Source organism: Bombina bombina, chromosome 3 (genome assembly GCF_027579735.1).
Source record: "Bombina bombina isolate aBomBom1 chromosome 3, aBomBom1.pri, whole genome shotgun sequence".
NCBI lineage: Eukaryota > Metazoa > Chordata > Amphibia > Anura > Bombinatoridae > Bombina > Bombina bombina.
In genome coordinates, this window is record NC_069501.1 from 506,939,996 (window position 1) to 506,952,088 (window position 12,093).

The 12,093-nt window shown below is 40.0% G+C and overlaps 1 protein-coding gene across 1 annotated transcript in view; it reads left to right on the plus strand.

The window, feature by feature from the left end:
- The first annotated feature begins 1,587 nt into the window (after window positions 1-1,587).
- The window catches only part of LOC128652409 (cadherin EGF LAG seven-pass G-type receptor 2-like), a 307,753-nt gene continuing 297,247 nt past the window's right edge, over window positions 1,588-12,093 (plus strand). Inside the window, exon 1 of the mRNA XM_053705347.1 lies at window positions 1,588-5,074. Within this exon, the coding sequence (XP_053561322.1) occupies window positions 1,588-5,074 (3,487 nt within the window). The remainder of the gene's footprint in view (window positions 5,075-12,093) is intronic.

Sequence of the window (12,093 nt, forward strand, 5' to 3'; positions counted from 1 at the left end):
TTGTTGTTTACATATTGAAAATATAGGTGTAAAGCTTTAGTTTTGTATAAATTACTATAGTTTCTATAAAGTAATTGATGCTGGCATGTTTGAACTAGTTTTCTATTTCTCTCTGATTGTGCAAACAAAGCTGTGTGGAATCTCTTTTTGGAAGTCTATTTTATTGCCTGTTTTATATCTGTACCTTCAGCAGGGGAAACAGATAATGGACAGTACCATTACTTTATAGAAACTCATTGGAATTTAGAAAACCAACAATTTTAAAAGTTAAATTATAGGAAAAGAAAACTAAAGAAATAATGAAAGTATATTGCAAAGTTTTTTTTTTTAACTACACATACTCAATCATTTTATATTACAGACTTATACTGCTTACTATCTCTTTAAATTGGATGGCAGCAGTTTATTTGAATACATCTTTAGTTCAACTAATAGGGGAAAAGGCATAACTACCACTAAACTACACATGCACACAGTGCAGGAAATATTCATTGAATCTAGTGGGGAAATAAATGAGTCAACTGCACACAAAAATAAAGACTGTGGGATGTATCACATAGAAATAACTGGCAATATGTCCCCAGACCTTATTTTGGCTGATGATTTCAATTAAATAATAATCAAGGAGATTTGAGTATTGACCTAAAATCAAGATATAAAACAGAACTGTAAGTTAATTTTAAAACTGTATAAACACCTGCAGTTATAGGTTACATATTCAGCACTAATTTACAACAATAGTGTAACGTGCCATATGCCTCACCCGCACTACAATGGTTACAAAATTTAAATGCCCAGTCACCCTCCCCCATCTGCTCCTCCACCCTCCCCTTGCCAAACCCATTCATTCTGCAGGCACTCACACAGCCTGTATTCCTGCAGAAGCATGTTAAAGATGAATTAGTTTCAGGATTAAAAAGCATTCTACAGTAGACCATATTCTCATCCTGCAACAAATATACAACTGGTGTGGGGAAAAGAAAGCTATGAGTAATAGACGTGGGCCCCACTTATCAATACCACTTTAAGACGAAGGCGTTTTCTTGCATGTTGAATTAAACCAGGAATCAGAGAAGAGATCCCACATCCATGGTGGTGTACTGGAAGCACAGGAGAACAGCAACCTTGGTTTATGCTGATAACTGATATAGAAATCCTTATTGATACGAATCCAATTTAATGCTACACCATCGTACACAGGATACAGTCTGAACACCACTGGGAAGTGCCTATCAGGCTTCAAAGCAGCACAGGACAAGCAGTGGATGAGGGATTGTTAATCAATACAGCAGGATACAGATTATACCCATCAAATCTAGAGATGTTTTTATAATGAAAAGGATATTATATTATCTACATAAGGACATGTACAGGAGGAGGATGGCCTCGGCACCTCAACCGGTATGAGTTATGCGTGTGGTCTTTTTTTTCTCCAAGCACTTCCACGGGGTAATGGAAAAGCACCTGTTTCAGACTTTCTTGTGGTGAGTCGGAGTAATTGTGTATTATTATGATTTAACGTAACCCGTCACTGACCCCGGAACCTTTGCTGCTCCTACATTCGGGTTGGTGACATTGACGAGAACTATGCCAGCACCCTCTGCCCTGCACTTAGTGCTAAGGAAGCGAGTAGAAGGAATATCCCCTGGGTGCCTACACTCTCATGGCCTAGTCAGAGCCCCATGCAGGAGTCACGGTTGGCTCTCCGCTGCTTTTAATCTTCTCATTACCTTACCCACCGTGCTGGGGCATCCTATTCTAGACCCCCTGGGAAACTGTTCCCTTTCGCTTATACATGAGGGCTCCAATCATTCCCACAGCGCTTCCGGTCCTCATTTCATATCCAGGACTTGCAGTAATCCTGTTCCCAACAATCTTCAATTAATCGAAAGCATTTACAGCACAATAAATACTCACGTCCCCGCCTACCCTTGTGTGCATTTCCATATTATAACTAATGTGAAACCAAAACAGGTACCTAGAGGAGACTCGGCCACAATCTGCATCATTCCGGGAGTATCCCTGCTGTCTCTCTCACAGGTGCTGCCCTCTCAGTGGGGCACTTGCCAACCTAAGTGCCAAACTGCTGGAAGCCTCGGGATTACTTTATGGCACGGTAGATTGCTCACCACACGTTATCTATGCCTAACTCCCCAGCACTCGTTAGACTTGAAGCTGCAATGTAATCCTTGTGCAAGTCTGTTCAGTGAGGAATTTGTAGTTTACTGGACAGTACAATTGCCTCCTTGGGATGCACACAATGTATATACCCTAGGGTTGTCCAGGGGGAAAAGAAACGTTAACAATAGCCCTCAATTCCAAACACACACTTATCAAATATCTGTGCCTGAGAACAAACCCACTGGGACTTTTGTTGTGCAATTAAGGGCCAGTGACCCAGATGAAGGGGACTTTGGACGGTTAGAGTACTCCATGGATGCCCTATTTGATAGCCGCTCAAACGGTCTCTTCTCACTAAATCCCACAACCGGAGAAGTAACCACAAAAGGGGAGCTAGACCGAGAGACCAAGAGCACCCATGTTTTCCGAGTTACGGTTAGTGATGCAGGTGTCCCTAGACGCACTGCAATGGCCACTCTGACTGTGACCATCAGTGACACTAATGATCATGATCCTATTTTTGAACAACGAGAATACAGGGAGAGTGTAAGAGAGAATATGGAGGTTGGTTATGAGGTGATGACTGTGCGCGCCACAGATGGCGATTCACTAAGCAATGCGAACATTGTCTACCGCATATTATCAGGAGCAGGTGATGCCTTTGAAATTGATCCAAGGTCAGGGGTTATAAGGACAAGAGGTCATGTGGACCGTGAAAAGTTAGAGTTCTATCAGCTTCTGGTTGAGGCAAATGACCAAGGACGTGACCCCGGGCCACGCAATACCACAGCCACTGTGTACATCTCTGTTGAAGATGAAAATGATAATTCCCCACAGTTTAGTGAAAAACGCTACATAGCACGTGTAGCTGAAGATAGTGCTATTAACATGCAGCTGCTACTAGTGACTGCTACAGACCGTGATCAAGGAACCAATGCTGCAGTGCATTATAGCATCTTAAGTGGTAATGCTCGTGGGCTGTTTTCCATTGACCCACAGACAGGTGCTATCTTCCTGGCTGGAGCCCTTGATTTTGAGACTGACAAAGAACACACACTGAGGCTTAGAGCTCAAGATGGTGGGAGGCCCCCACTGTCCAATGTTACAGGACTTGTCACCATACAAGTACTAGATGTAAATGATAATGCCCCAACTTTTATGAGTGGTTCTTTCCAGGCAGCAGTACTAGAAAATGTACCTCATGGTTACTCTGTACTTCAAGCTCAGGCCCTAGATGCAGATACTGGTGAGAACTGTAGGCTGCACTATCGATTAACTGGTGATACTGGACCATTTTCTATAAATAATAGCACTGGGTGGATAATAGTACAAACCGAACTAGACAGAGAGGAAGTTGAGTTTTACAGTTTTGGAGTGGAGGCAAGAGACCATGGCCAACCATCTTTATCATCCTCGGCTGCAGTAAGTGTGCAGGTACTGGATGTCAATGATAATGACCCAAAGTTCACACAGGATGAATATCAAGCACGGCTTAATGAAGATGCCGCAGTGGGCACCAGCGTTTTATCAGTACAGGCAGTTGACAGAGATGCTCATGCCACTATTACATATCAAATAACTGGGGGTAATGCTCGCCATCGATTTTCTATATCAAGCCAAACAGGTGGTTTGGGGTTACTGACACTAGCATTGCCACTGGATTACAAATTAGAGAGGCAGTTTGTATTGATTGTCACTGCATCTGATGGGACCCGAACAGATACTGCAAGAGCAATTGTGAATGTTACTGATGCCAACACACATCGACCAGTTTTTCAGAGCTCTCACTACACAGTCAGTGTAAGGGAAGATCAACCAGTAGGCACAACTGTGGTGATCATCAGTGCCACAGACGAAGACAGTGGAGAAAATGCCCGAATCACCTACCTGGCAGAAGAAGGCATGCCTCAATTTACCATAGACGCTGACACTGGAGCTGTAACAACCACAATGCAGCTGGACTATGAAGATCAAGTCTCTTACACACTGGCTGTAACAGCACAAGACAATGGTATTCCTCAAAAGTCAGACACAACTTACTTAGAAATTTTAGTGATCGATGTCAATGATAATCCTCCCATTTTCCAGCGTTCTTCTTATAGCGGGTCTGTGCCTGAAGATGCACCTCCATATACAAGTGTCCTACAGATAGCTGCCACTGATCGTGACTCAGGTCTCAATGGAAGGGTCTTTTACACGTTTTCTGGTGGAAATGATGGAGATGGAGACTTCACGGTGGAGTCCACTTCTGGCATTGTACGGACGCTAAGGCGCCTTGACCGAGAGAATGTGGCACAGTACAAGCTCATTGCCTATGCTGTAGACAAGGGACAGTCATCTCTTCATCGTACTCCTGCTGAAATTGTAGTTACTGTCCTGGATGTGAATGACAATCCACCTGTGTTTTCTCAGGACGAGCTAGAGGTAATGGTGCTTGAGAACAGTCCATTAGGGCCACCACTGGCTAAAATAACTGCAACTGATCCTGATGAAGGACCTAATGCCCAGATCATGTACCAAATTGTTGAGGGGAATATCCCAGAAGTATTCCAGCTTGATATCTTCTCAGGGGAACTTACTGCATTAGTTGATTTAGACTATGAAATAAAACCTGAGTATGTCATTGTGGTGCAAGCTACATCAGCGCCACTGGTTAGTAGAGCCACTGTAAGAGTGCGTCTGATTGATGTAAATGACAATGCCCCAACTCTGAGTGATTTCACGATTCTCTTTAACCATTACGTGGGTGGCAGTAAGGGCAGTTTCCCAATGGGAGTAATTGGGAGAGTTCCAGCGCATGACCCGGATGTTAGTGATTCACTGAATTTCACATTCCTACACGGAAATGAACTGGAGCTCCTGGTTCTTAATACCAGCACTGGAGAGCTGAGTCTAAGCCGTGACTTGGATTGTAATCGTCCACTGGAAGCGAATATGGAGGTGTCAGTAACAGGTAAGCTACATGAATGGAATGGCCTCATATTGAGCATCCAAGCTTCAACCTAGAAACCTTTTAGAGAACTAGATTTGTAGTTCCCAGCACTTTAAGGGACATGAACCCCACATTTTTTATTTCACGATTCAGATAGAGCATACCATTTTAAACAACATTACAATTAACTTCTTTTATCTTTGTACTTTTAGTATCCTTTGTTGAAAAGCATATCTAGGTAGGCTCAGGAGCTGGGAGTCAACTCTTGTGATTGGCTTAGTTCCCAGTAATGCTTTGCTGCTTTTTCAAGACAGGATACCAATTGAATGAAGCAAAATTGATAATTGAAATAAACTGGAAAGTTGTTTACAAATGTATGCTTTATTTGAATCGTGCAAGAAAATGTAATATTCATCAAGAAACAGGTATATTTTAATTTCTGACCTGATACTGACTGGAGATGTTTTGATGGAATCAACTCTACCTTTTTGGTTTAAACCTTACTCAGAGCTCTCATCGTATTCAGAGCACACAAGTAAAGGATACATAAACTTTTCGCTTACTGCCATGTCCACAGAAGGTTATTGTGATATATTTTAATTAAAGGAATTATTTACTTGCAAAAATACTTGTATTAAGATTTAAATTTAAAAAGGTCAACATTTGACCATTATGTGCCTTTAAATGTATTTAAGTAAGTCTAGTTCAGTATTTCTCAAGTACCCCTAACAGGCCAGATTTTCATGATATACAGGTGAAATAACCAGCTGATCAGTAACCATGGTTACTAACCTGCTGTCACCCATCAGGTGATTTATTCACCAGTAGTTTTGAGAGATTTGCCTGACAGGAGATTCCAAGAACTTATTTGGTTTTATTTTTTTTCTTGTTCATTCTCTTCACTTGTATTTGTATGTCCCTCTCTCAGATATACTCTCAGCCCTTCTTCTGACTGCTTCTTCCCTTTTTACCCTATCGTGTTTGTATGAATGAGTGCAAATAAAGGTGCTTCAGAAACAATATATAGGGAGGATTCATGAGGTTGCACAGTCAAAAGTAAAAAAAAAAGAGCACATCAGTAATGGTTAGATATGTGCATTTGGCTATTTTATTCAGGTCTTTTCGGAGCAAGATTGATTCTCGTGAAAGTGCAATACACTAAGATCTGGTGTGTTGTACTTTTGCAAGAATAAATTCGTCTCCAAAGAGCTGAATGCTGCGAGGGTCTGCCATCTTCTGCCTTCGGCACATTGTTTGACAGTTGTTATCAGTTTTAAACAATTAGGGGCAGATATATTGCAGAATTAGCCTTGAGAAGTCAGTTCATATTTCATGTTCATAGAAATTCAATGAAAAGGGGGCAAAATAAATAAAAATATACTGCAAAGTTGTTTCATTAGGCAAAACTAAACATTTTATATTAAAATCTGTTTACTGTCCCTTTAAAGGGACATTGCATTGTAACATTTTATTCCCTTTTAGTTTTCCCAATGATCTGTTTTACTTGCCAGTGTATTACATTGTTTACAAATAACTCCTTAACTTATTTTGTCATTTAAAATAGCGGCGTTTGCCAAATGAGATTGTCAATACTGCAGTATTGGTTAAAGAAAAGCTATGTAAACAGGAGACAGCAGCAGAAATCATCCAGCCCTATACACTCACATGGTCTTATCTTGTGTCATCTGGATTTCTGCATTTCCTCCTGATCACCCCCAGAGGCAGAACTTTATTTCGCTTTCTGCAATGAGTTTTTTAGCTAAAATTTTTCTGCAGGTCAGTTTGAAATAAAATTCAATTTTAAATTAGGCAGTTATACTAAAGCATTAATGATTATCAATCAATGCACTGCTGCTTTGTAGTGCTGCTCTGTATTTAACTGTCCTCTTCAAACAGCGCTTCACTCTGGCTGCACTATGTTAAGGAAAACTTACACAGTGCAGCCAGAGCAGTACAGCACTGTTTAAAGAGAACAGCCTGAAAAGTGAAAGTGCTAACGGTTCCTGCTTGTGTCCTGTTCTTTCTGCAGATACGCTGCATTTCTGCAAAGATATCTCAGATCACAGCATGTACTGCCTTCTGTCTGATCACCTAACATAGACTATGTTTCCTTTTAGATTATGGAGTCTTTAGGAGTTTAAGCAACATAGTCTAATAACGTTTTGCTGTCTGAAATGGTCCTTTGTAAAGTGAGGGCAACAGTGAACACATTTCCTTACTTCAGTCAATTAACTGATGCTTTGGTTTGAAGAGTTACAATATTATAAGACTGTTTTTCCAAGTTGCTCAAAATAAAATGCATAAAATGTTAAGAGACTTTTAAAGGGATGTAAAACGCAAAATTTTTCATTCATAATAATAATTAAAAAAATGCAATTTTAAAACCCTTCCCATTTTATTTCTTTTATTAACCCCTTAATGACCACAGCACTTTTCCATTTTCTGACCGTTTGGGACCAAGGCTATTTTTACATTTCTGCAGTGTTTGTGTTTAGCTGTAATTTTACTCTTACTCATTTACTGTACCCACACATATTATATACCGTTTTTCTCGCCATTAAATGGACTTTCTAAAGATACCATTATTTTCATCATATCTTATAATTTACTATAAAAAAAATATAAAATATGAGGAAAAATGGAAAAAAACACACTTTTTCTAACTTTGACCCCCAAAATCTGTTACACATCTGCAACCACCAAAAAACACTCATGCTAAATAGTTTCCAAATTTTGTCCTGAGTTTAGAAATACCCAATCTTTACATGTTCTTTGCTTTTTTTGCAAGTTATAGGGCAATAAATACAAGAAGCACTTTGCTATTTCCAAACCACTTTTTTTCAAACTTAGCGCTAGTTACATTGGAACACTGATATCTTCCAGGAATCCCTGAATATCCCTTGACATGTATATTTTTTTTTTTAGAAGACATCCCAAAGTATTGATCTAGGCCCATTTTGGTATATTTCATGCCACCATTTCACCGCCAAATGCGATCAAATAAAAAAAATTGTTCACTTTTTCACACATTTTGTTACAAACTTTAGGTTTCTCACTGAATTTATTTACAAACAGCTCGTGCAATTATGGCACAAATGGTTGTAAATGCTTCTCTGGAATCCCCTTTTTTCATAAATAGCAGACATATATGGATTTGGTGTTGCTTTTTGGTAATTAGAAGGCCGCTAAATGCCACTGCGCACCACACGTGTATTATGCCCAGCAATGAAGGGGTTAATTAGGGAGCATGTAGGGAGCTTGTAGGGTTAATTTTAGCTTTATTGTAGTGTAGTAGACAACCCTAAGTATTGATCTAGGCCCATTTTGGTATATTTCATGCCACCATTTCAACGCCAAATGCGATTAAATAAAAAAAAAAGTAAAATTTTTCACAATTTTAGGTTACTCACTGAAATAATTTACAAACAGCTTGTGCAATTATGGCACAAATGGTTATAAATGCTTCTCTGAGATCCCCTTTGTTGAGAAATAGCAGACATACATGGCTTTGGCGTTGCTTTTTGGTAATTAGAAGGCCGCTAAATGCCGCTGTGCATAACACGTGTATTATGGCTAGCAGTGAAGGGGTTAATTAGGTAGCATGTAGGGAGCTTGCAGGTTTAATTTTAGCTTTAGTGTAGAGATCAGCCTCCCACCTGACACATTACACCCCCTGATCCCTCCCAAACAGCTCTCTTCCCTCCCCCACCCCACAATTGTCCCCGCCATCTTAAGTACTGGCAGAAAGTCTGCCAGTACTAAAAAAAAAAGCTATCCTTGATAAAAAATAAATAAAAAAAAGGCATATTTACATATGCTGCTCTGGAGGATCCCCCCTTAGCCCCCAACCTCCCTGATACCCCCCAAACAGCTCTTTACCCATCCCCCTCTAACTTATTAGTAGCCATCTTTGGTACTGGCAGCTGTCTGCCAGTACCCAGTTTATAGTAAAACATGTTTTATTATTTTTTTTTAAATAATTTTCTGTAGTGTAGCTTGCCCCCCCCAAAAGACCAACCCACCACCCCTCCCAGATCTCTCAGATCTACATATATTTAAATATATTTGGCAATCACTGCCACTTTTCTCCCATCATTTTTCTGTAGTGTAGCGGTTCTCACCCGCTTCCTACCCCCGCGCGCACCCGGCGTTCCCACCCACGATCCCGCCCCCCTCCACATCATACGGCCCATCGATGGCCGCCCACCCGCCTCCCAGACTGGCTCCCACCCACCAACGAAACCGGCCATCGATGTCCGGTACAGAGAGGGCCACAGAGTGGCTCTCTCTGCATCGGATGGCCAAGGGGGGTTATTGCAGGATGCCTCGATGTTGAGGCATCACTGCAATAACCGGAAAGCAGCTGGAAGCGAGCAGGATCGCTTCCAGCTGCTTTCCAAACCATGGACGTACGCCACACGTCCTCGGTCATTAACTGTATTTTTTTTGAGGACGTGTGGCGTACGTCCTTGGTCGTTAAGGGGTTAAATTAGCTTCATTCTCTTGATATCCTTTGTTGAGGGAGAGGAATACACTACTGGGAGCTAGCTGAACACATCACGTGAGCCAATGGCAAGAAGCATATTAATAAAGGGATACCTAGACAACAAACCTAATTAGAAAATATAAGTAAATTGGAAAGTTATTTAAAATTGTAGGTTCTATCTGAATCATGTTTAATTTTGACTTAATTGTCCCTTTAATAAAACAACTATAGTGAAAGACATATTGTATTTTGGCCAACTTGTGTACATTAATACTGTGCAAAAGTTTAAGGCAGGTGTGAAAAATCCTGTGAATTAAGAATGCTTTAAAAAAATAAGAATGTTAATAGTTTTTTTTTTTTTTTTTTATCAATTAAACTTGAAAGTGAGTGAACACAAGAAAATTCTTATTAAAATCTATATTTGGTATGACTAACATTTGCCTTCAAAACAGCTTCTAGGTGCACTTGTGCAAAGTCATGGATTTTGTAGTCGTATAGTCGGGTACATGAGTAAACAATTATACCAAACAGGTGCTAACGATTATCAATTAAGGGCCAGATTAGAAGTGGAGCACAAAATATTGCTTTTGCGAGGGCGAAAATTTTGTTCCACTAAGTAATACCAAATCTGTGCTGGTATTACAAGTTAGGTGCAATGTGAATGCAATCTCACATTGCGCTCATGGGAGCACGCTTCCATAGGCTCCAATGGGAGCCTCTTTCTCATGCTGTGAGACACGGCATGAGAACCTAGCGCAGCGAAGGGGGTACGTGGGGCAGCAAGTATATATGTATATGCATATATATTTATGTGTATATACACATATTAACACATAAAATATATATGTATATAAGCATATACATATATATATTTACAGAGAATACACAGTTCCTCATAGACTGCAATGTAAAGGCACTTTTCAGTGTTGTTTTTTTCTAACACCCCACTCATGACAAATGTAACCCCTTATAACTGCTTCTTGCAGTTATATTTAAAAAAAATAAAGATGCACATTGTTTTTTTATTAAAAAAAAACACACCACTGTATTTTGGGGCAATTGGTGCAAATTTAGAAATTGAACCAGAGGTCTGACCTCTTTAAATTTCAGAGTGCAAATAGCTACCATGAGCTTGCGGTAGCATTAATCAGCCACTTGATAAATTAGCGCTCCACTTGGAATCTAGCCCTAAATATGTAGGCTTAAACACATTTATTAACTGAAACAGAAACAGCTGTGTAGAGGAAAAAACTGGGTGAGGAACAGCTAAGGGTGAGGTTGCTGAAGACCTGCTGCCCATGCTCTTCTGAAAAAGCATAAAGAAACGGGCAACATTGAGTACTGTGGTCAGTCAATGAAACTTAGTACAGCAGATGAAAGACACAGTATGTTTATTGCAATCAGAAGATGTCTAACAATGCCATCAGCTCAGCATTGGTAGAAACTAGTGAGAAAATCTAAAAATAGTAACACATAGACACAGCACAGATTTCACAATGGTTACTCACAATGGCGTAGGCGCTAAAGAAATTCAGTGCAACTCAAGCAGGCTGGTAATCAGTCTGCGGCTGACTGACTACACAGTGTAGCTGCTGCTCTTCCAAATAGAAAAAATCTTCAATAGGGTACTTATGCAAAGAAGTACAAAATGTATGAAAAACAAAGTTGCTAAACGTTGCAACAATTGTAGATATTGTTGCAACCTTTAGCAACTTTGTTTTTAATAAATGTTGTACTTCTTTGCATAAGTACCCTATATTTGGAAGAGCAGCAGCTACACTGTGACATCAGTCATCTGGAGACTGGGATTACCAGCCTGCTTGATTTGCACTGAATTTCTTTAGTGCCTACGCCATTGTGAGTAACCATTGTGAAATCTGTGCTGTCTTATCTTTGGTCAAAAGTATCACGCTATGTGGCGCCCTTTTACTTTTATTATTTTTAGATGTTGTCCTGTTAGGTTTTCCTGACGAAGAGGAAACGGCCTATTGAATGATACATGGATTATCAGCAATTTGGGACTTTTTATTTCATATTGTTTTATGGACTTATTTTAGTTCCTTTCTCTCACCTTATATACACAACATAAATTATTTATTAGTTTTGAGTTGAGAGCCCCCTATAGCTAATAATATTTTATTAGATTTTTATCTAAAAAAACAGTTAGACCCTGATACACCTATCTACTATTCAGATAAGTCTGGTCAGAAGTGGTCATCATGAAAGAATTATGGCAAAGAAGTCCTACTTCTGACATGGAAATAAGGCCAAGCTACTCAACTATGCGCAAAAGCACAGGAACTGGGGTGCAGAAAGATGGCAGCAGTTGCTCTGGATTTATGAGTCAAAATTTTAAATATTTGGCTGTAGCAGAGGAGCGGTACAAGAATAAATTCTGCTGGCAACAGTGAAGCATGGGGCAGGTTCCTTGCACGCCTGGGGCTGCATTTCTGCAAATAGAATAGGTAATTTGGTCTGTATTAATGGTCTCCTCAATGCTGAGAAATACAGGCAGATACTTATCTTCAGTGTAAAGAAGAACAAGGAGTCCTGG